This window comes from Daldinia caldariorum (assembly GCF_022478825.1).
Source record: "Daldinia caldariorum strain CBS 122874 unplaced genomic scaffold F4812scaffold_2, whole genome shotgun sequence".
NCBI classification, from domain to species: domain Eukaryota; kingdom Fungi; phylum Ascomycota; class Sordariomycetes; order Xylariales; family Hypoxylaceae; genus Daldinia; species Daldinia caldariorum.
In genome coordinates, this window is record NW_025953038.1 from 3,692,195 (window position 1) to 3,714,307 (window position 22,113).

The 22,113-nt window shown below is 46.2% G+C and overlaps 6 protein-coding genes across 6 annotated transcripts; 3 read left to right on the top strand and 3 right to left on the bottom strand.

The window, feature by feature from the left end:
* Positions 1-192: 192 nt before the first annotated feature.
* F4812DRAFT_416485 (uncharacterized protein) lies at positions 193-1,399 on the bottom strand. Its single transcript, XM_047933076.1, has 2 exons — positions 542-1,399; positions 193-479 (listed from the first exon to the last, which is right to left on the bottom strand). Exon 1 carries the CDS (start codon positions 1,030-1,032, stop codon positions 790-792), a length of 243 nt encoding a protein of 80 aa, XP_047794377.1. The 5' UTR covers positions 1,033-1,399; the 3' UTR covers positions 193-479; positions 542-789.
* Positions 1,400-2,684: 1,285 nt separating this feature from the next.
* On the top strand, positions 2,685-3,906 carry F4812DRAFT_456159 (stomatin-like protein; the record flags this gene model as incomplete). The annotated part of the gene is made up of 4 exons (XM_047936943.1): positions 2,685-2,862; positions 2,925-3,131; positions 3,194-3,504; positions 3,568-3,906. 4 exons carry the CDS (start codon positions 2,685-2,687, stop codon positions 3,904-3,906), a joined length of 1,035 nt encoding a protein of 344 aa, XP_047794378.1.
* Positions 3,907-4,227: 321 nt separating this feature from the next.
* Positions 4,228-6,621, bottom strand: F4812DRAFT_203955 (ATP-dependent rRNA helicase spb4). Its single transcript, XM_047930264.1, has 2 exons — positions 6,379-6,621; positions 4,228-6,313 (listed from the first exon to the last, which is right to left on the bottom strand). Exons 1-2 carry the CDS (start codon positions 6,553-6,555, stop codon positions 4,550-4,552), a joined length of 1,941 nt encoding a protein of 646 aa, XP_047794379.1. The 5' UTR covers positions 6,556-6,621; the 3' UTR covers positions 4,228-4,549.
* Positions 6,622-8,405: 1,784 nt separating this feature from the next.
* Positions 8,406-10,200, top strand: F4812DRAFT_204019 (uncharacterized protein). The gene is made up of 3 exons (XM_047930266.1): positions 8,406-8,854; positions 9,013-10,024; positions 10,083-10,200. The coding sequence occupies exons 1-2, from the start codon at positions 8,759-8,761 to the stop codon at positions 9,991-9,993; spliced, it is 1,077 nt and encodes a 358-aa protein (XP_047794380.1). The 5' UTR covers positions 8,406-8,758; the 3' UTR covers positions 9,994-10,024; positions 10,083-10,200.
* On the bottom strand, positions 10,201-11,645 carry F4812DRAFT_203980 (amidohydrolase 2). The gene has a single exon (XM_047930265.1). The coding sequence runs from the start codon at positions 11,340-11,342 to the stop codon at positions 10,350-10,352; it is 993 nt and encodes a 330-aa protein (XP_047794381.1). The 5' UTR covers positions 11,343-11,645; the 3' UTR covers positions 10,201-10,349.
* Positions 11,646-16,214: 4,569 nt separating this feature from the next.
* On the top strand, positions 16,215-17,462 carry F4812DRAFT_456163 (uncharacterized protein; the record flags this gene model as incomplete). Its single annotated transcript, XM_047936944.1, has 1 exon — positions 16,215-17,462. One exon carries the CDS (start codon positions 16,215-16,217, stop codon positions 17,460-17,462), a length of 1,248 nt encoding a protein of 415 aa, XP_047794382.1.
* Between the last annotated feature and the right edge of the window lie 4,651 nt (positions 17,463-22,113).

A 22,113-nucleotide genomic window follows, 5' to 3' on the forward strand; every position in this document is an offset into this window, starting at 1 on the left:
GCACGGGGCTCATAATAGTATCGAGACTAGTGGTATCCCATTTCCCCGAATAATACCATTGTGGAATCCTAGAACAAAATGTCGCCTCAAACCGAGCCAGTTGCCAGGGGTGATACGCCGTAAGACATGTCTAGAAGTAGGCGGGCTCACCCTAGACAATAAAGACCCTAAAGGATACAACATCTGCGACGGGACTAGGCAATGTCTGAGCTACAGCCGAGAAAATACAGAAAATGGTAACACTTGGACATGAAGGTGGGATCGTATAGGCGGAGAAACGCTTTGCTAGATTCCAAACAAATGAAAACTCGCTACCTACGTAGACCTAGGTACTCTACAACAAGGGGCCCTGTTCCCAAATAGTTATTGAAATATCTAATACTCTTGCAAAGCATGAACTCTAAATTTATAAACGATGTCTAGGGCTGAAAACGTCGAACTTGCCCGGTCCGCCATGCCTTTAATCCTGAGTGTTCACCCTACCTTAGTATCAGACCTTACTGTCAACTAGGGCATTTAACTTTATGATATATCCACGCACCGCGCTGATTGCCTACCTAGGTAGGTACCTAGGTAACCCAAGGAAAGCTGAGAACTTGAAAGCATGCAGATGCCCTTGATTACTTCTAAATACCTATCGAAGACCCATAAGCAACTCGAGATTTAGGAATATGCGCCTTAAGGAATAAGGGTCTGGTATTCCATTTTGAGTCGAGGTAGCGAGGCTGAGCGAGTAACTAAGGTAAGATCCTCTAAGTCACTGATTACCTCTTATGTTATTATGCCTTGTTATAGCCATGAGTAGTGGAGCTGTGCTATGATTTGTGCCTTGTGGGCATCCGAGCGACATGCTCTAATACAAGGCTGGCTTAAATAGGTAGTTGTGAAGTTATTCGGTGGTTGGTAGTGGCTGAGTTTTGAATCAACCGGGATAAATCTCCGAGTAGACAATGCCACAACGACAAAAGCCTCACCTATAGTAGGACTTTGAGTGGAGGTTAAAAAAAAAGGACCTATGAGTACCAAAGGCATATTTGATGTTACTTATACCTTGGTGTCATTTCCATTTCAGCTTGACGTCATGCTCAAAGAGGTAGAGTTCTAGAAATATTCGTTACAGAATCTCGATGGGGCTCTTGAGTCCTGGAACTTGGAAGGATTTCGGCTAGTCATTTGACGATGTTCGTGCACCCCCAAGCTTTATAGACCGTCAAAATCGATTCGATTGCGGTCCGATCTGGGATTAATAATAAATACTACGTCAAAATGCTGTCCTAAAGGATCCCATGAGCGAGTTACCGAATCGAGTAATCCTTTCATCTTTTGCCTCTTTGAGTTTGGTCATTGGTCATAGTAATTGGGCGCCACAAATGGCAAGATTGGGTTTGAGGTATTGAGGCAGTGCTGGGTCACGCTCACTAACTCGCATTCCCCAGATGTTGTAAATCCTACCCCATCGGTACTTTTGTCCGCTGGGTGGAGAGCACCATCTGTGTGCGGCAGCAACTTGGAAGCATGGAAGGTAGTGTGAAACATGGTTTTTGATTCACTACGAAAACGAAGTATCACGAATTAAATGTGCTATTATCGAGACAGGTTATCTACTTGTAAAATAAGGTTAGGCACACGCTTAAGAACTAGGCTAGTTAGGTACTATTTAACATACCTACCTTTAGTAAAGAGTCCCGAAGTCGTCGCTTGCAAATTCCAAATACCATTACCAACTTACATAACAGGTGATACGTTGATGCGGAATGCGGAATACGGAATACGGCACAACTGGGTCAGAAGGTTGTTAGCGCACCGCTAAGTGAGTTAGGCATACGGCTGAATACCAGTACCAAATTTGATTGGTCGAGCTTCGCTTTACTATTCCTATAACGGTATGTCTTAGAGGTTTTGATTTTGACAAACTCGGGCATAAAGTTTTGTTGTAGCATTTTGGGATCAGCCCGCCAAGAGGTTCTTACCTGCTTCGCCTCGAAGCCGATCTTACGATATTGGGTTGCCGGTTTTAACGAATATGTGTTTTCTAGATTTTATTTGATTTTAGACTTACATACCTTGCAGCAGCCGTGTACGAAGTAGATACTCGGATATATAAGTTGGAGGTGCCCGTTGTGCACTCGAAGATTTAGGTTAGGCTAGAAGAATTGTTAGATATTTCGTTTATTCGTTTCATTCAATTCAAGGTTTCTACTGTAGCCACCACCTCAAGTATTGATTGTTTATACCACTGCTACCTAAGGTACCCTGCAGGTGGCGCTAGGTAACAGTTGCGCGACGCTCAACGCGAACCTAAACTCTATTTAAATCAATCCGAATCATAGAGGAAGCTTCCCTCTAAGCTACAGGTAGGTACCATTTCATGTACGTCGCACAGCGTTTTACTAGGGTGGAATCACCCCTCCTACCCCAACTCCAACGAACGATTAATAAATCCATATAAGCGGATGAACTTTACTATTTAAAAAGACTTACAGTTTGCATTTCCTACATTTCCTTTTACCATTACTACAAGTCTCTTTTTCCAATTCTCTCTCTATCCCACCAACACTTTCATCCAAACCAGTAACCCTCCGATGAACAAATAATACTTGAGGCTAGACTTGATCTAATCTCCCCAATAGACAAGACAAAAACAAAACAAGAACAAAAGAACCAGATTAAAAACTACCTACACCATGTCCGATTCCAGGAACAAGGGTGTCGAGCAGACCAATGGAGCCAGCTCAAATCAAGCTGGTTTCCAACCACAGGGAAATATGACAATGGAACCCCCCAGAGAACAAGACCTACAGCAGAGCTATGCGTCCATCGTCGGTACTGACGCTAACCCCAAGGGCTGGTATGGATCCATGAGTATGATTATTCCACCACACCCTAAATAATAGCATCAGCTAGGTACTGATTTTTGATCATAGTTAATGCGATCGGCTCTTGCATGGGAACTCTCGGAGCTATTCCCTGTGTTATTTGCTGCCCCAACCCCTACAAGCAAGTCAGCCAGGGCAATGTGGGACTTGTCACCAAATTCGGAAAGTTCTACAAGGCAGTTGACCCCGGTCTTGTCAAGATCAACCCCCTCAGCGAGAGGCTTATCCAGGTCGATGTCAAGATCCAGATCGTTGGTATGTTAACCCCCTCATTGCCTTTCATTTGCTGTTTGCTAACCGGAGCTGCGAACGTATAGAGGTCCCCAAGCAAGTTTGCATGACTAAAGACAACGTCAATGTGGAACTGACATCCGTGATTTACTATCACGTCACTTCGCCGCACAAGGCCGCCTTTGGAATTACCAATCTCCGCCAGGCCCTTGTCGAGCGGACGCAAACAACCCTGCGACACGTCGTTGGTGCGCGCGTCCTACAAGACATCATCGAGCGACGAGAGGAGATCGCGACGAGCATCAGTGAAATAGTCGAGGACCTGGCGAGGAGCTGGGGATGCGAAATTTCGGCCATCTTGATCAAGGATCTTTACTTCTCCACTGATCTTCAGAATGTAAGCGTTGAAATCCCAAGAATCACTAGTCGGAAATATTGCTGCTGACACGATATTACCTAGTCCCTATCCATGGCAGCGCAAAGCAAGCGCATAGGAGAAAGCAAGATCATCGCGGCCAAGGCCGAAGTCGAATCGGCGCGCTTGATGCGCCAAGCAGCAGACATCTTGTCCTCCGCGCCGGCCATGCAGATCAGATACCTCGAGGCGATGCAGGCCATGGCGAAGACGGCGAACTCCAAGGTCATCTTCTTGCCGGCCGCAAACCAGACGATGCCTAACCTCAACAATCTCGCCTCTCAGGATCCCGCCAAGCAATACGAGATTGCCGAGTCCAGCGGGAGCCAGGATGACGACGGCTTTGCGCAGGCGGTGAATGCCCACGTCATTGAGAACATCTAACGGGGACTTTTAATTACCCCTTGATTTCGAGACTGCCGACGTTTTTATGTTTTTTTATGTTTTCAACGCGCGGAGGTTTCATGACCGAAAATGAGGCCGTAATGATGAATGGTGGAGTACCCATTGTTGGGTGGGTGAGGGCATACCTAACAGGAGAGAGATGCAATAATTATACCCGGAAAATTGAACTGTCATGTTGAAATGACCATCGAGGGAGTCGAATGAATGGAATGGACACTGGTTGTTTGAAGGGAAGGCGTATGTCGTGTCGATACCCGTTATGGATACCCATCGTTCGCTTTGAGAAAGGAGTCTCGCTGTATGCTTCTAATGTTACCTATCTTATTGTCTGTATGTAGGAGGCGGAGGAGAGGGGTTTGTTATGTCGGCTCGGATTGTCAACATGGAGAATATCGTAAGCTAAGTAGTTTAGTTTACTCCTCGACTAGCTAGCTAGCTAGCCTGGCTTAGTATAGTTCATATTATTAATCATCAATTGTTGATATATATCGTACCAATCGCTTCAAGTAGCATCGTGGTGTACTCGCGACTTTTGTCATCCAATCCATTAGCCATATCTGTAAGGTACTCTAGGGGTATCAACATTCACCATCCTTTTTTCTAACTTTGTTGTAGGTTTACCTTAGTCAAAGCCTTGAAATTCATCATCGTCCCCGTTCCCAGCAGCATCTCCTAGCCCCTTAGCCTCCGAAGCGTACTTCTCCTTATTCCTCCGCCGCACCTCCTCCAGCAGGCGCTCGAGCTCCATCTCCTTCGCCCTCTCCTCCTCCGTAAGACCCAGCCTCCGCCCCGCCTCGCGCTTCCGCCTCTTCTTCTCGCGCCGCTCGGCCCGCTCGTCCTCTTTCTCGTGCTTCGCGCTCCAGGCCTCGGCGTTCCGCTTCCGCCGCTCCTTCTGCCCCTCGGCCTCGGCCGTCTTCCCCGCCGCCGCGTCTTGCTCGGCGCTCTTTTGCAGGGCCGCCAGGCGCTGCTTCTCGCGGTCCTTCTTGGCGTACGCGTACGCGTTCCAGTCCATCTCCACCCCGAGGAACTTGTCCCCTTCGAACTTGCGCAGCTCCGGCATCTTGGGCAGGCGCAGGAGCCCCCAGGCGTGGCCCAGGTCCGTCCAGTCGAGGTCCGCGACGCGGAAGATGGACGATGCCGTGTGCTTGCTGTAGCTGCGCACCCAGCTGACGAAGGCCTTCTGCGCCTTGTCGTGCAGCGCGCGGTCGCGCCTGACCGTCTCGCGGATGCGCGAGGTCGTCGTGTCCGCGTCGGCGTCGCTTGTGGAGATGGGCGGGTACTCGAGCGGCGTGATGGGCGTCTTGCGCACTTCCAGGAACGGCACGTAGTCCATCTCCGTCGGCTGCAAGAAAATGACGCTGAGGCCCCGGCGCCCCGCCCGCCCGGCGCGACCGCAACGATGCAGGAACGATTTCGGATCCGAAGGCGGGTCGATCTGAACGACGAGGTCGACCTGTGGGAAGTCGAGACCGCGGGCGGCTACGTCGGTGGTGAGCAGGATCGAGGGCTGGATCGCGTTGAGGAACTTGGCGAAGTTCTTTTCCCGCACCTTGGCTTCGTATTTTCCGTGGAGAGAAACTAGATCGAAGCCCTCGGGGAGAAGCGCGGGGAGGACGTGCGTGAAGTAATCGACGGCGGCGCATGTAGAGAGGAATACGATGCTTTTCTGTGGTCGCGGGTCTAGCTTCTCTAGGAGCTGGACTAGACTTGGTAATTTGTGGCTAGCAGGTGTAGTTAGGTAACTCATCTGAAGGCTTGCGGGTGTTCGCCGCTCCTCAATAATACCGCCCGTCTTTAGACTCTTCACTTTGACTGCAACCTTGACAGGATTTCTCAGACCGACTCTGATAATCTCGCCTACTGCCTCGCTAACGCTGGCGCTAAAGAGACCCGTTCTTCTCTGTTTCGGTAGCCGCGAAAGGATCTTCTGCAGATCTGCTTTGAAGCCCAGGTCAAGAAGCCTGTCCGCCTCGTCGAGGATCAGAAGCTCGAAAGAGGATTGTGGGCAGTGGACGTGAGGAGAGGAGAGGAGCTCGACTAATCGACCAGGAGTCGATATTAAGACGTTCGGCGACGCGCGCAGGAAAAAGCTAAGATCTTGCGCAGGGGTTGTGGTATTGCCGCCGGAGAGGAGCTGCGGCACGATAACCGGCGAGCTCGTCTCTGGTCTCTTCTCCTCGCCATTGAGATGGGGCAGCAACACGGAAGATTCGGGGTGGAAGGCTAGGAGCGAAGATAGCGTGCCGTGGATCTGACCTGCAAGCTCTTTGGTGGGCGCGACAATGATGGCGGCTACATGATGTCGTTTCGTAGGTTCGTCCAGTCGCAAAATTCTGTGGACGAGAGGTAGAAGAAACGAAAGAGTCTTTCCGCTACCGGTAACCGCCTAACGTATTCTTCGTAAGTGGATGATCATATCAGTTAAGAAGAGACCTCCAAAGAAAAACCAACCTCTACAACGACATCCTTATTTCCCCCTCCAAAAAGAGGCCATACGCTGGCCTGAACGGGTGTAGCCCGCGCAAAACCCATACTTGACACGGCATCCAGGATCCATTCTGCCAACGGGGGTGTTAAAGCATCCCAAGCTCGAGGGTCCTTTTTCACGGTCTTTGCTTCCGGCGCCATCGCTCAATGAGTAGGCGCATATGGGATTTGTGGATATAGGCACTTTTGATGATGAGGTTGTCTAGGAAATTTTTGGAGTTGAACATAGAATTATTATCTTATCCAGTATCTTATCAATACCTTGTCTTATCTAAACGCCGAAGCTTCTGTTAATACATATGTACATAATAAATGTACCTAGATTTCATTATCCACAGTGGACATCATCTCCGAGCTTTCTTCCCAGCTTTCTTCCTTGCTTTCTTCCTTTATGGTCGGCATCCATTGATATTTCCTATAAATGTAATTCTTACACATTACGTCCACCCAAGATACCACTATATCGATCAATGATGTACTCCGGCAGTGGTGAACCCTTTCCATCTTTATCGAACTTCTATAGCCGCACGTTTTTGGCTTCGGCGCTCCATAGGGATGTCCGCAAATCGTCGAGTAATATTGAAACTTGCAGCACCCACATCCGGCTCTAGCATTGAGGGTCATGTTTCTGAAATGGTGGTGAGTATTACTTGCTGAAACCATCTCGTAACTATAGAGAACTTTTGGGTTTAATGGCTGATGTTTAAGGCCTAGTCCAAGTGAGAGATTGTTATGAAAATGTTTTGTTTAGTCTTATTATGGGACAGAAGATATTTTTTGAGCAGTTCTTATTGCTGGCTAGCCATATCCCGCTGAGATGCCATTGGATCTTATATTGTAAGGTTACCTTCTGACCACTAATCTATGTCACGATTCGTTCTCAGGGAACAAAAGAGTATGATGTAATACCAGTTATAAATAAGTAAGAATGCAATTGCTCAGCCAATCAAAAGGGAACTAGGATCAGTTTCAAAGAAGTAATATGAACAACAAGGATATACCAAGCGGGCTAGGTAGGTTAAGTACCTTACATCTATATTAGGCACTTGAAACGTCTTATTCTAGATATTTCATTGTTTATGAGAGGGTACATAGTCATATCTCAACAGATACTATCAACGAGGTAGCACCTATTGATAGTTCTAATAGTTATTATCGCTTCTAGAAGGGACTTGGTAAATAGGACCGCTATATGCTAACGTCGGGTACGACACCGCCTAGGGATGAAAAATTGGGCAGCAGCCTTCGTCATCAAATGGGATAGTGATCGTCTGACCAAATTCATCTCCCCATTTCTAGTGAGGATGGTTCCGTGTCTTCCTATATGAGGTACTTTAAATAGGGGTATACTTCTTCCAGTGTTCCGGATTACGGTAACGGACGACGTCGGGGCCGGAGCTATATTGCCTTATATTGTACCAGATTCTATGTACATCCCGGGGTTGTATCGACCCAACCTCATCCGGATTAAAAAGGTCGTCGTCTGTGCGTAACACTCTATAAGCGTTTTTATTGGGTGCATCGTTGAGGAAGAAATGTTTTATTGGATGTATTCTTAGCGTTACGGGTCTAGAAGATCTTTCCCAATCTCTATCTAAATAACCACTACGGAGAGTTGAAGTTCGGGCTCTTATCATCCTAACACAATTCACGATATGTCACTCCTTATTTCTAGGTCTACCTTAACAACCTCGTCCTCAATCAGACTCTCAACCTGAATTCCATTAATCGACATCACCTTGCCATCGAAGTTGTATCCCACCTGCCCTGGCGCTTTGCGATCGGTGGTGAACTGGAACCATACCAAGTTCCGTTAATTAACCGTCTTTTCACCATTTAAAAAAAATTCATTAATGAAATTCCAACTTCTTGAACGTTGAATAACTTCGGCAAGCGTTTAAGAACATCTTAAATATTCGAAGTGCTTTCAAATGTTTATATTTTTTAAATTATTAGAATTTAACGAATAATTTAATCTTTTAATCGTTCGAACCGACTTCGAACGTTTACGCGTTTACGAAAAAGGGGTACAAAAGCCTACGGGAGAGCTAACGGGAGTTACGGGAGCTAACGGGAAGGGATATAAGGTACGTATACGTACAAACGAGCGTACGAATAAGCGTACAAACGCAATTAGAAGCAGTAGGATTGCACAGCTATTGAAGATTTTACAGTTCTACGATACTACGATGCTACGTGATGAGGCTACGAGGCTACGGGGCAGCGATGACTCCTGGGTCCTAGGTCCTGGCTACAGTGGCTGGCTGGCTGGCTGGCTGGCTGAGGTTTGAAGACTTAGAAGGAAAAGAAAGAAGAATCGCTTTCGAAAGGGAGAGAGGCTTATATGGACGATTCCGAAGACTTAATCAGCCAGGCCTCTTGCCAGGCCTCTTGCTACCTTACGGTACGTATCAAGATGTATTGGACCAAGATACCCGTTGTGAGTGTACCCCTCATGAACCACGTCACGTGGCTCCCATGCTCTTCTTAAGTGATGAGTGATTGTTTGTAAATGTTTGTAAACAAAAATAAATAAATAATAATAATCTCTTTTTTAACATACCTGACAATACACACACTTGTTAATAGTCACCTTAGTTTCGTGATAAGGTCTTTTCTGACACTTTGATTTATCACGGTGCATTATCTGCCAGGCCCGGATTCTTACAATCCAGATCAACTTTCTATCCTTGGCTGATCACGGATAATCAAATGCAGATTCGCAATCAGTCACATGGCCACACGCCTGGCGGCGGGGCCTTTGAATTTCTAAACCCTGAAGATGCGAGTCGGGTCATTTCGCTCCAGGTCTGGACACACCCAGAAGGTGGCCATGAGGTTCTTCGGGGCATTAAAGTCTCGTGGGACTCCGGTCTGTCTATGTCGTGCGGCACAACAAGCGGGGATTTTCAGAGTGAAGCAAAATTCACCAAACATGAGCGCATCATTGAGATGATTATCTGGGCCGGTGACTGGGTCGATGGCATTTCTTACAAGTCGACCCGGAACTTACAAGGAAAGAGGCTTGGCGGTCCAGGAGGAAGTCCCCATGTGCAACACTGCGGCAACGGGATACTACTCGGGTTCCACGGGATGTCCGGCTCCATGGTCGATGCGTTGGGTAGCATCTTCGAGATTCAGCGGAACCTCCTGCTGCCTTCTCCTGAGCCCAAGAATAATCACGGCGGCATTGAATTTATTGCACAGCATACCGACCACCGTTCCCGCGTAAAGTCAATTCATGTATGGACGGAGTGGGACGGTGCCGACCATCTGGTGCTAAGAGGAATTGAAGTTCAATGGAGCAGCGGACACCTTTACGAATGCGGAAGCTGCGTTGGCACGGCATATGACAGTGCTGAGTTTCAAGAGTCCGAGCGAATCACTGAGTTTGCTATCTGGGCCGGCTCCTGGGTTGATGCGATATCTTATAAGTCTAACCTTGTGCGTGACGGCAAGAAACTCGGGGGGCCGGGAGGTGCAAAGCACCAACAGAATGTCGGCAGTGGTATACTTGTCGGGCTAAAGGGAAGAGCTGGGAACAGGATTGACTCACTTGGGCCTATATTCGTCAGCTGAAGGAATGTCCAAACTTGTTCGGGATGATATTGTATTCACCCAGCTCATCCGGATTTTCATTGGACGCATTCCTAATGTTGTGGATTTAGAAGATCTTCCCCGCTTCCACAGCTTTTTCGAAAATACGTACACCGCATCTCGCTTCCAAGGCTATCTCTGATATAAGAGCTGTAAGCTAAATGACCCGTTCGGTATATAGGTATTATGGTTCGAGGAGCTTGCCGTAAACCTAGGGCAAGTTGAAGTTCCGGCTCTTGTGCTATCCGAAGGGTGGCCTCATATTTAAATATTAGTTTAAGGCAAAAATTACCATAATGACTTTTATGTTATACTTTCATTATCACTAAACACGAGGTTCAAAATTTCTTCAGATCCATATCCAACTTGAACAACTTTACGGCATTTCCAAATGCAAACATATCCAAATCTTCCTTCGAGAGCGAGCTATCCGTCGCTAGCTTCTGCAGATAATTCCATCCATCAATGCTCTTACCAAAAGGCGTGTCAATGCTATACAGAATCCGGTCCTTCTTCGTTATCTTTAGGACCATTTCGAGAGTTCTGACACTGAAAATTCCGCCCGCAGTCACCCATATGTTCCTATCCCAGACATCACGGAACGGTTCTGACACCCCCTGCTTAAAGAAAGGGGTTGAATCCACTCTGTCGATCATGATCGGGAGTAGCTCTCCCATATGTCCGATTATAATCTTTAGCCGTGGATACCGGGCGAATAAACCTGCGGAGTAGAGCTTAAGAACGTGTAGTCCGACATCCTGATGCCAGCCCCACCCACCCGTGGCCAGCCCCTGCGCGGCAACGGTGGAATAGTTACCGCTGTATAGCCCTTTCTGCACGAACTCTGGAGGAAGCGCGGGATGGATGTAGATCGGTACATCAAGAATCACAGCCATCTCAAACACAGGCCAGAATTTCTCGCTGTCATAGTGAGTCATGTCCCCCAGGTGGCTGTCAATCATGGCACCGAAAAGCCGAAGCTCTTTCACGGCTCGTTCAAGCTCAGCGGCTGCTTCGCGAGGAAACGCCATCGGAAGAGCAGCGAAACCGCCAAAGCGGCTAGGATTCTTCCTAATGGCCTCGGCCATCTCATTGTTTGCCTTGCGAGTGCCTTCGGGGTTGAAATTGCTCAACCCTGGAAGGTGGGACATGATTTGGTACGATACATGGCCTTTGTCCATCTCTGCCAAGCGACCGGTCGAGTGGTCCTCAAGGGCTTCTTTCGTCTGTGGAAACACTGTCCATGTCTCGTCGAGGAATACAAGATCATCGCTAAAAGACGGAAATAGAGCGTGCTCTTCGACTGTGATCGAAAAGGACGGAGGAGACATTGTTCTGATTCAGTGGCAGCTTTAGGAACAGTTTGAATGGGTTTAGGTGGGGTGGGAAAAAAACAAACGGACGTGCGAAAGTATAAAATATAAGGTAGGTAAATATAAGGTAGGTAAATATAAGGTAGGTACTTACCCCTTTATGTCAACTCAACCACTAGATTACAACTCCCCCAAACATGGCTTTCCTTTCGGCCATTTCTTCACCTCCCCTATATTGACCGACTCGGCTGCCTGGAGATTATGCGATGGTAAGACCGAGATACGACAAGGTCGGGGCACGAGGGACCGACTTAACCCAGTCAGCACTTCTTTTCTCCCGCATGATAATCACGTCTCCATGTTACACGAACAAACACGCCACGGGAGGCAATGCAGAATTGTCGAATGGCCGCTCCGTTTATAAGACACAGCCAGGATCATAGCGATGCCGGTGCTCACCGAATCCCTTAACCCAATCCCGATCTTACATTATTTTATCCAGGCAAAAATAGCCATGTTTCTTAGCTGCAGCCGGAATTGCTGCTTCTAATACCGCTCAACTAGCCGGGGACGGTAGGTTTATTCAACCGAGATTTCTGACCTAAGGTCTATCAATATCGGAGCGGTTATGTAAGAGTATAACCCTACCACCACTTCTCAAAGGGGAGATATCCTGGATGGAATCCATTTCGACTACATGGAATTACGTATGCTATTGCAGAACTGGCGTCGCGAGGGCAACAGCATATATCACCACGACTCCTTCAATCTTTTTACGTCGCATTGGGAGTAGTCCCAAGGTGTTCGCTGCTAACAGAGGGTACATTAGTTGTTAAAGAAGGTTTTGAGCTAAGTGAGTTAGGTAGGCAAGAGACCCGTCTGATCATACGTATATTAGAAGTTGTCGGCGTAGTACATAGGTGCATAATAATATATCAATGTCAATACGAGGCATACGTGGGTATAATAGGGGTCTAGTAGCTACCGAATATAAAGAGGTACCTAGCGCCCTCGCAAGACGATCGAAGGTCGAGCGTTACTAGATTAGACTTTATAAGCATGTACGATCCTGACACTCGCTCTGTATCTGTATGCTAATCATCAAGGGTATTAACCCCTTGACAGTCAATCTGCTTACGGATTAGATCGATCGACTTCTTTCACACTCGTAAAGTGAGGAAGGAAGAAAAATAGGAATAGACGAGTTAAATAGTTAGCTTATGCCGTTAGGATTTACCTGATAATTTGCCCTAATTTTAATACTTATCTCCATATAGCGGGTGATTCTTGTTCACGATGTGGATGGATTCATATGGAGATAGGGGAAGATAGAAGGTGGGGCAATTGCATTTGTGGTTAATCATATCATCAGTATATATAGAATATTGTAATTTTAATATTATATAATTTTATTTTGTCTGTTTCGAGGAAAATAGAGGCTTGTTGAAAGCTAGAGTCTGTTGATGGCGGGATCGTAATTGTCAAGTATGCCCGTAATGGATGTCATATACAAAGTGAGTGTCAGGGGCATAGTATGCAGGCTATTGTAGAAATATAATAACGCCTAGCCTTCTAACATCCTTCGAGGGCGATGGCTACCCTTTATATAGACAGTAGGCCACTGAAATATCCATATATTCTCATATCACTGACAGTAATACGCAAGCCGACTATCAGCAATTACCTGATTTCGAGCGTGTTATTGGTAATGTAAGAAAAATTTAAGTAATCGGCATTTTTAAGGCCAAGTATTATATATTATTTATCTTTACTATCCTCATTCAACGCCCGTATGTAAAGTAATTAGGAGCTTTTTATGTTTGTGTGGATCTTTGATAGCATTAATATACTGGAAGTGTTGTTGTAAATATTGCTTACAACGCAGTCTGAATGGGCACTATTAATTTACTGGAATGAGGTACTTAGTTTAGTAGGTAGGTACCTACTAAGTACAACTTCGAGATGTTAAATAAGGGTGTGGCTGTTGGTGTACTTGGTAAATTGACTTTAATTCGATACTGAAATCGTCAAAAGTACCTGATGCAAGTGGCTTATATCTACGTGATATTTACTAGAAAAATTAGATACCAAGCTTGAGATCAGTCGTTTAGAAGCAGTGCATAATTCAGGTACCTAGGAGAATTCAAACAGCTCACTTCATAGTGGAAAATGGTAGATATTCCTGTTCCGAGGGGGTAAGGCTGGTTGCCTGGGGAATTTGGCAACGGCCACCTGGCACGGCAGCAGCACCACCTACGGGACTTTAACTTATATATTGTAATAAATGCAAACCATTTCAGCCGACCCCGCAAAAAAGGAAGTATTCCTGGGTGACTGGAGGCTAGAGAAAACTGCACCGTGACTCGATAGTACGACATTTACAAAGTAGTTTTTTGTAGGTACTGGGTTCAATTCCCAGGCCGAGCTTTTTTTGCAACTCCTTTTTAGGAATTTTTTTTTCTTTCTCACTCTTTTGCTTGACACTCCTACTGTCTACTATCATCAGCTTTATGTCATGGCTGCATTTTGTCCTTTTAATATGCGACCATTCCTTACCACCTTTGCAACCCCTTTCCCTGGACATAATAAAATGACACCTCAACTAAGTTACTCTATATAGTACAAAGCATGAAACCACCTTTGAATAGATACCGCAGATAATATGGGACAAATATTGAGCAGCATAATTGGGATCGAAACCGCTACTTTTCCTCGATAATATTTCCTTTTACTTGGTACCTACTGTATACATTCCTTGACGAATGACACCTAGTTTGAAGTATGTTGCCTTCGATCTAGACAGTCACTCCACAACAAGCTCTTATCAGTACCTACCTACTATAAACCTGCCTGCGTATGATGATCGAAATGGAGTAGAGTTGAAATATGAAATCATCCGCACCAACAAAGTCGTAAGTACTTGAACATTTACGAGTCGACGTAGATCAGCAAAAATACGTGGTTTCGTTTGAAAAGGAGTTCAAGGTCCGGAACCACCACACCTAAATCCACCTGGTGTACACCCACCACACCACACCACACCACACCAGGTCTCTCTACGTCCGTGCACGTTTTTACACCCACCGCACCATGAGGCTCGAAATAGGTGTGGTGGGTGTGGTGGGTGTGTTAAGTGTGTAGTACGTTGAGTTTAGGCCATGCATAGCCACGATGTTAGTGTTTACTAGTAATTTTGGTAGTGGCACTAACAAATCGACTTGTGGCGTACTGTGGCAACTGGGAGATATTTACCTTACATTTTATTATATCTTTAGGTTTTAAGCTTAATATAAGACTTGAAATAAAATAATTCATATCGTTAGAATCCCCAGAATCTTCGCTTTCTAATAGTATATATAGCTCAAGTTACAGGCTTAATGTGGTTGAGAAATACGATTTATATCAAAGGTTGATAAAATAGACAGTAAAAACGTTATATTTTGAAATCGAAAAACATCAATACCACTGTCACTATACAAAATATCTACTAAACGCGCTACCTATAAGACGAAATATATATCATTAGAAAGCCCTTGAAAAGAAGTTTTTAATTATATTTTTTATATAAGTTTCCTGTTATAACTACACGAGAAAACGCGGGTTATTCAATTTTATATTGTTTTAATATATCGATAGCCTCGAGGCGCTAGTGTCCACGGTGCTTCAAAGGTCCACTTAACTTCTTTTTGACCGCTCCAATGTACCGCTTTGCCCATACAATTTTGTATGTATATGTAAGTACTTATGAACTTTCCCTAAAACATTATAATTAAACGTTTACAAAATGCCAACGCTTACGATACCAAAGTTTACGATACCAACGTCTACAATACCAGCGTCTATAACATCAACGTTTATCTACGATACCAGCGTTTACGATACCAACGTGTACCTAATATCACGTATTACAACACCAAGCCAAGGCCTGAATACGTGTTTTTAGTAGTTGGGGATAGCTTCATATAAAGGCCCGTGCCCTAGCGTACTAGTCATCCACCTAATCTACTTAAATCCACTGGTGTACACTTACTAGGCTGTTTTTGGTGGGTGTGGTGTGTGGTGGTTCCGGACCTTGAAGGAGTTTAGTGCGTCTGGTGATTTACAGAATTTCTAATTTGTTAATTATTAAGAGGTAGAAATAGGAATGGGTTGGGCGGACTGTACATAACGACATACTCGTTTGCATAAACAACATAAATCAATGGCATGCACTGCTGCATGTGTTGCACATGTCAACAGGTGAGATGTTGAACTTTAAGGTGTTAGATTAGTCAGCTAACAGGTACCAAAGGTAATCAGGTGACCTCAGAATAACTTTTTACTTTTTCGCAATTACCTAATCGCAGCTCCAAAGCTTTTACAGCTTTGTTCCCCAAGAACAAGTCAATCGATTACTCAAACGAAAAAGCATTATATCATAATACATGATAACCTCGCTTTAAGCCCTCTTTTAAGATACCATATAAAACCATACGAATGTATTGTGCGACCCCGATAAAATTGTTGGTTACCTATATATGGCAAATATGGATTAGATAATGCTGTCCTTGTTTTTTTTTTCCCTCTCTTAGTCATTTAAGATCCAGGATTCAATAATTTGCAGGTACCCCCATGAGGATCGAAAACAGAGGTGTTCTCTGTGCCTCACCACCACCACCTGTCAATCTGGATTCGGTACCTTTTCATACTTTTCCCCATCCTCATCCCCATCCTCATCCTCACACCACTGATTCTTTCCACCTTTCGTACCCTTCCTCTCCTTTGACCACTCGCCAGTCTAGAAGGGACAAACATCTCCACTCATTCTTTTGGCCTTTGAGATTTTACGATTTGCGACAGATCTTTACTGGCGCCGTCTTTTCCCCACCTCTTCCTGCTTTTCCATATAATATGTCTTTTCGAGGCAAACCTATCATCCCTGCAACACCTCGTGTCATATCGCCGAGTCCTACACCCTCCGAAACCCAAGACATTTCTCAAGATGCTTATCTCGGTCCGGTCACGCGATCGGCCGCCAAGCGCAGACAGGTTGGCGCCGCTGCGCTGCAGCAGCAACCCCTCCACGAGGACATTCATGAAGACTCAGACCCGGAACTCCGGAGGGCCCGGACAAGATCTCGAAGCCCCATAAAATCTCGCAAAGTGGGTAGCCTCACTACCCCTACGAAGACCTCTCGCGCTACCAGGTCGAAACGGAAGGAAATAGAGAATGGCGATGCCAAGATTAAGCAGGAGGTCAAGGAGGACATTAAAGAGGAGGTCAAGGACGATAATATTAAAGAGGATGCTTCCAACGGCCATCTAGCCCTACCCACTCCAACTCCGGCCGGATGGGATTGGCGGGACTTTAGCCGGAGTCCGAGTCCTCTTGGCCTTATTCCCATACATCGACACTTCAAGATCTTCATCCACAAGCATGAGGTACCCAGAAAGGCCTTGCACGTGTCCATCGGCTTCCTTGTCTATTGGCTTTACGTCAGTGGTACACAGACCTCGGCTGTCACGCCATATTTGATGGGAGCCCTGATTCCTATCGCAGCCACGGATTATCTACGTCATAAAAATGCGTCTTTGAACCGCCTCTACGTCAAATTGCTAGGCGCCTTGATGCGCGAAACCGAATATTCCGGTTGGAACGGCGTCGTCTTTTATCTGCTTGGGGCATGGTCTGTTCTCTACTTTCTTCCTAAAGATGTCGCGGTAGTAGCTGTCATGCTCTTGAGCTGGTGCGATACCGCTGCGAGCACCTTCGGCCGGCTTTGGGGGAGATACACGCCAAGAATTCGGCGAGGGAAATCTCTTGCAGGGTCTTCGGCTGCATTCCTTGTTGGAGTAGCTACGGCTGCTTGGTTCTGGGGTTGGCTTGCACCAAAAACTGGCCCTTTCCCCGGAGATGAAGAGCACCCTTTTATGTTTAAGGGTATACTACGACTTCCCGCATTGATTTCGAACGCGCTCGGCCTTTCCAGCTCTCAGAGCGTCGTTAGTGGCCCGGTTGCAGTTGGACTGTTGAGCGTGTGGTCAGGCCTGGCTGCGGCGGCTAGTGAGGTGGCGGACCTTTTTACTTTGGACGATAATCTTACAATTCCCGTTCTCAGTGGCATCGGGATCTGGGGTTTCCTCAAAGTTTTCGGGTAAGGGATAAGTCGACAAGACGGAGAAAGTCCTTTGACGGGACTAAGGGCGTGTAAAGCATTCGGCGTTACAGGAAATGGGAAGGAAATTGGCGGGTCAAGGTTTAAGATCGGCTTGGATAGACGGCTTATGGCTAGACATTACGGGCAACGGGTATGGAAAGACTCAACTCACCTCAGGTTGCTTTAAGATTTCTCTGGTTCACTTGCATTGTTTTCTTTTGTTTCTCGTACGGGAACACCGAAACTTGGAAGAATCGCATGATCTCTGGTACACATAATCCTTATAAGCTTTTCAAGATGCAGTTCTCCAGTTACAACAGCACAAGGACAGGGGCGTTTGGTAGCGGTGCAAGGTGCAAGGGGATGCTAATGGTTGCTAATACGGCTGAGGGCACTGGTGTGTGCGCTGCAGGTTTGCCACGGGCGTTGGCTAGATCTGTAGTGGCCGGGTTGCGGGATGACGTGCATGTCTTGGGTTTAGTATAAACAGGATGAGGGAGAAGAGTTACGCAGGCCCTACGGACGCGGCCGCCAATTTCTGATTACCTCCGACGTGCACAGCATGAGCCTCCGACGAACTGAAGTCTAAAGGGTTTAAGATTGGCCGTCAATCGTTCTCATGGTCTTAATAAAACCTATCATCTATTCGAAACGTTGACTAGCGCTCTTCATCTAATTCGCAAGTTTGACTGGCTAATTTCTCGCATTGAAGGCTGTCAAGTAGGCGAGGAAACGCATACAGTCATGAATGCGCCACTCCAAGACGCAATTATCTACAGGCGCCTTCAAGGCATACTCGGCTTTATTTTCCACCCTATGAGAGGCTGCCCCATCATCATCGGCGCGCAAGTCATCCTTGACTGCATACTAATCTAGCTGGGGTACCTTCGCGCAGACCAAACAATCAAGATATCCACACAGCCTGTACCGCCCATCCACGTGTGTGTTCCTACTATTATGTCCCACAATCGTGGTTGCTAATGGATGCTGATGATACCTTATTATTTTCTATCCCGATTGCTGATCGGTCCGTTGGTAGCTTGGGCTCATGTAGGCCTTTGAATCCGCGATGAGTTGTCTCGTGGGCGAGGTAGTATCTTATCCCCGACCCTGCATAACATTTTCCAATAGAACCTACGATACGCCATTGCGCCTCACATCTTGTGCAACCACCTACCTAGGTAAGGTAGTCTTGTTAAACCCAGTTGGACGGAAATCACTTTTGTGTTTTTTTCCGCATATGATTAGGTACCTTGTTGAAGAGAATGTCATCATCATACCTATCTTGTAGGTACTCTACATGGAATACGTAGAAGCTAACAGAATACACATAGAAGAAGCTATTTTCGCCGTTCAACTAACTATATAGGGCAGCGCCATTGTATCGGATTCAATGGAGTTGCAGGTAGCTAACTAGTTTCACTAGCTTCACACTTGGATGGACCCAACGTCTTGGGATACTCCCTGCAACTAGTCCGATGGTGAAAATCCCGAAGGTATTCGCATGCCGTGAAAGTCACGCCTTTCTACATAGGTAATCCATGTCCGAGGGATCTGTGAGTACCTACCTAAGGTACCGGAACGAATGCGCACTGATATGCATAGCACGTATACTGAATCTAATATTTATGGTCTTGGAAACTGGCTGATGTTTAAGGAAACACCATAGATCTCACCGAATAACGCCTTGATCCATTAGTCCTTCTGACCACTAGCATCCGGATCGTTAGCACCGATTTTTATACATTACGACTGCAACTTGGCATCTATGTATAAAGTCTCCCTTTCTTGTCCCATACTCCCTTGACGCTTACTGGTTTTGAAGAAAAAAGAAAAGAAAAAACGCCGACAAGGAATTAAGCTGCCAGGTAACGCCAGTTTGTTTTATAAGACCAATATAGATCAACGGAATCTAACCCGAAGAGGCGAATTGCTGTTTTCTTACGCATCAGGATACCAGTGCCAGCGCATCATGCCTCATTGTGCATGTAATTGTCTATGTACACTCCGCCCCAGCTTCCAGCTACGACCAACCACTTACACCGTAGCTTGACTTGAGTTGAGTAGATTGGTACCTGTCTAATGCTTCTGGCCGTACTATATTTCGTTCTAGAAGGGAAAAAAAGGGCCTTTGACGAAGAAGAGGATAGGGCTCTTACATCAGTATAAGGTATTCAATCAGCCTCTGTCTCAGTTCAAACAGCCGACTTCCGAGACCACGAGTTCTTCAACGCACCATCTTATGAATACATGTTGTTGTGAACACGTTATGTATGCCAAGACATTTTCTTGATAGCCAAGGGATGGTGGGGCAGAACAGTTTTTTTTTTTTTTTCTTTTTGTTTTGTTCTTCTTCCCTCCAATGGATGTAAGTAGAGGTGATGGAGGGGCAAAAAAAATCCCAGGGACCGGCCGCCAGCGGAGTCTCCTCCCTTTCAACTACCAAAGAAAAGACGTAATTCCTATCCACGGACCCGTTTACTATTCTCCCCCCTTACCCTTCTGAGCTTTCTCCATGACAGAATATTCTGAATTATCGACCAATTAGAAAATTCGAAACTCGAAATTCCAGTTTTTCGTAAATTCTTTTTTCTCAAAAGGACGAGCGAGCCACGCGGGACGTTCCCAATACAGAAAGACAGGGTTCACTTCAAAATGCATTTCTTGCATACTAGCTTATACCTAGTTCTGGTTCTGGGAGAAGAGCTCTGGTTATACAAAGCGGATTCATAATAATGAATGGATGAGCAAGTCCACCAAACAAACAAAAACAAGAAGAAACGAAAGGGGGTTAGAAGGTTTTGATTAAACGAATAAATAAATTCAAGTAAAATGGAATGAATGAATGATACTAGAAAATAGATAAGTTTCCCCCAAAATGACGCTTTCCATTCAATTCGGCTGGCTCCAGGCTTGACAACACATCATCACACAAAATGCCCGATCTTGCTGCACTTCTGCCTGACTGACCAGTAAGGAGCAACGTTGACATTATTCCAACGTCTACTTTTTTATTTTTCCTGACGGGCACCACTCCTGTTTCCCTCCTTTCCCATACCACCCATTAGGTATACATATTTTCCCCTTAATTCCCATTCCAGGATAATAATACTAATAATGAAGAAACTAGTAATTAATTAAAAAAAAAAAAAAAAAAAAACACTTGGCCAACGGAAGTGTCAGTCTAAAGCCTGCAACCCCATTGCAGATGCAATCCCGCTTCCTATTACTACTACCACCACCCCCTTCCCAAGCCACCACCAGTCGATTGCTCTCCCTCTCCCTCTCCCTCTCTTCCTCTTTCGAACCCACGGATACGCCCCCCGTTGAGACGGAAAATCCGTCGCTGCTTTTGCGAGACAAGGTAAGGTAAGGTACCAAACTACTACGTGTTAGCGTCAGCGCGCTTGTTCGCGAAGGGGCCCCGTTCGTCCCCATTCCCCATCCCCGAATATGGCTTAGGGAGGTGAGAGACAGAGAGTATAAACCAACCTACCCGGCTGGGCGGTCTGCATTGTCTACTTACCTACAGATTGGTACATAGGTTTTTTCCTATATAGAGCAACTAAGGAACTTATCATTGGAAAAAAAAATTCTATTCGAATGTTCAAACGGCTATCCGTCTATCCGCACGCCCCCACTTTGAAGACATGACGGCAGTCAAATTTTTTCTTTCTTTTCTTTCTTAACTGGTCCTATACGTGCCACGTTCAAGTCCCGATGGTCAAAGTATACGCTTGCATCCTTCGGACGTTTTCTCAATGCCCTGGCCGGTACATAGGAGGTAGAGTTCTAATATCTCGATTCCTTTTCCAATAATCTACACCACCCCATATGGAAGAACCATATGGCTTACTGGAGGCATGAAAAAAACCACTATATCGATGACTACATACATATAGTGCATAAGCATGTCACTTATACGTAGGGATGTAGAGATAGGAACGGGGGAGAAGAAAACCCCTTTGAGAGCTCGGGTTCCCCCCTTGGTTGTTCTCGTCAGACTTAGAAAACTGCCTTGCCAGATATATCTCGTCTCTCTTATGTCAGTCTTGCCCACGATGATACCCTTATTCATCCTTTCGTTCGTCCTCCGTCCCATATCGTCCTATGCTCCTCCCTCGCCCCCCCAATCCGTAGGAAGCCGGTTGGTCCCGTCCGTCCATTCTGCAACCTCTTCCCCGATCCTGTCCACCTCCACATTCCCATTCCCATGTACTATACTTCATGCATCTTGCATTAGGTACTTACGTTCCTTTTTTCGACACACGCTACGCGTCGAAGCTGGCTCTTGTACCGCCCGAGCTACCCAGCCCAGCTAGCTACTAGTCACGTCTGTTAGCCTACCTTTTGCCCCCGCTGCCTGCAGCAGGTGGCGTGTCTTCTAGATCCTCCTGCGTCTGATATCTCCACTCCCCTCCAGCGAGCTACCTTGATCAAGCTTCGCTGTCCCATCCCATCCCATCCGAGGCAAAGAGACAGAGGGAAGAGCCCCTTGCCCTGTCCTGTCCTGTCCTGTCCTATCCTGTGTGTCCCCCCACAGCATCTCGTTCCTGACTGGAAGTGATAACCGCCCCCCCCCTCCCCTTCTCGGCACATGCCAGAAGGGCAACAAAGTCAAAGTCAAGACCTCCTCCAAAGCATCGTTTCCC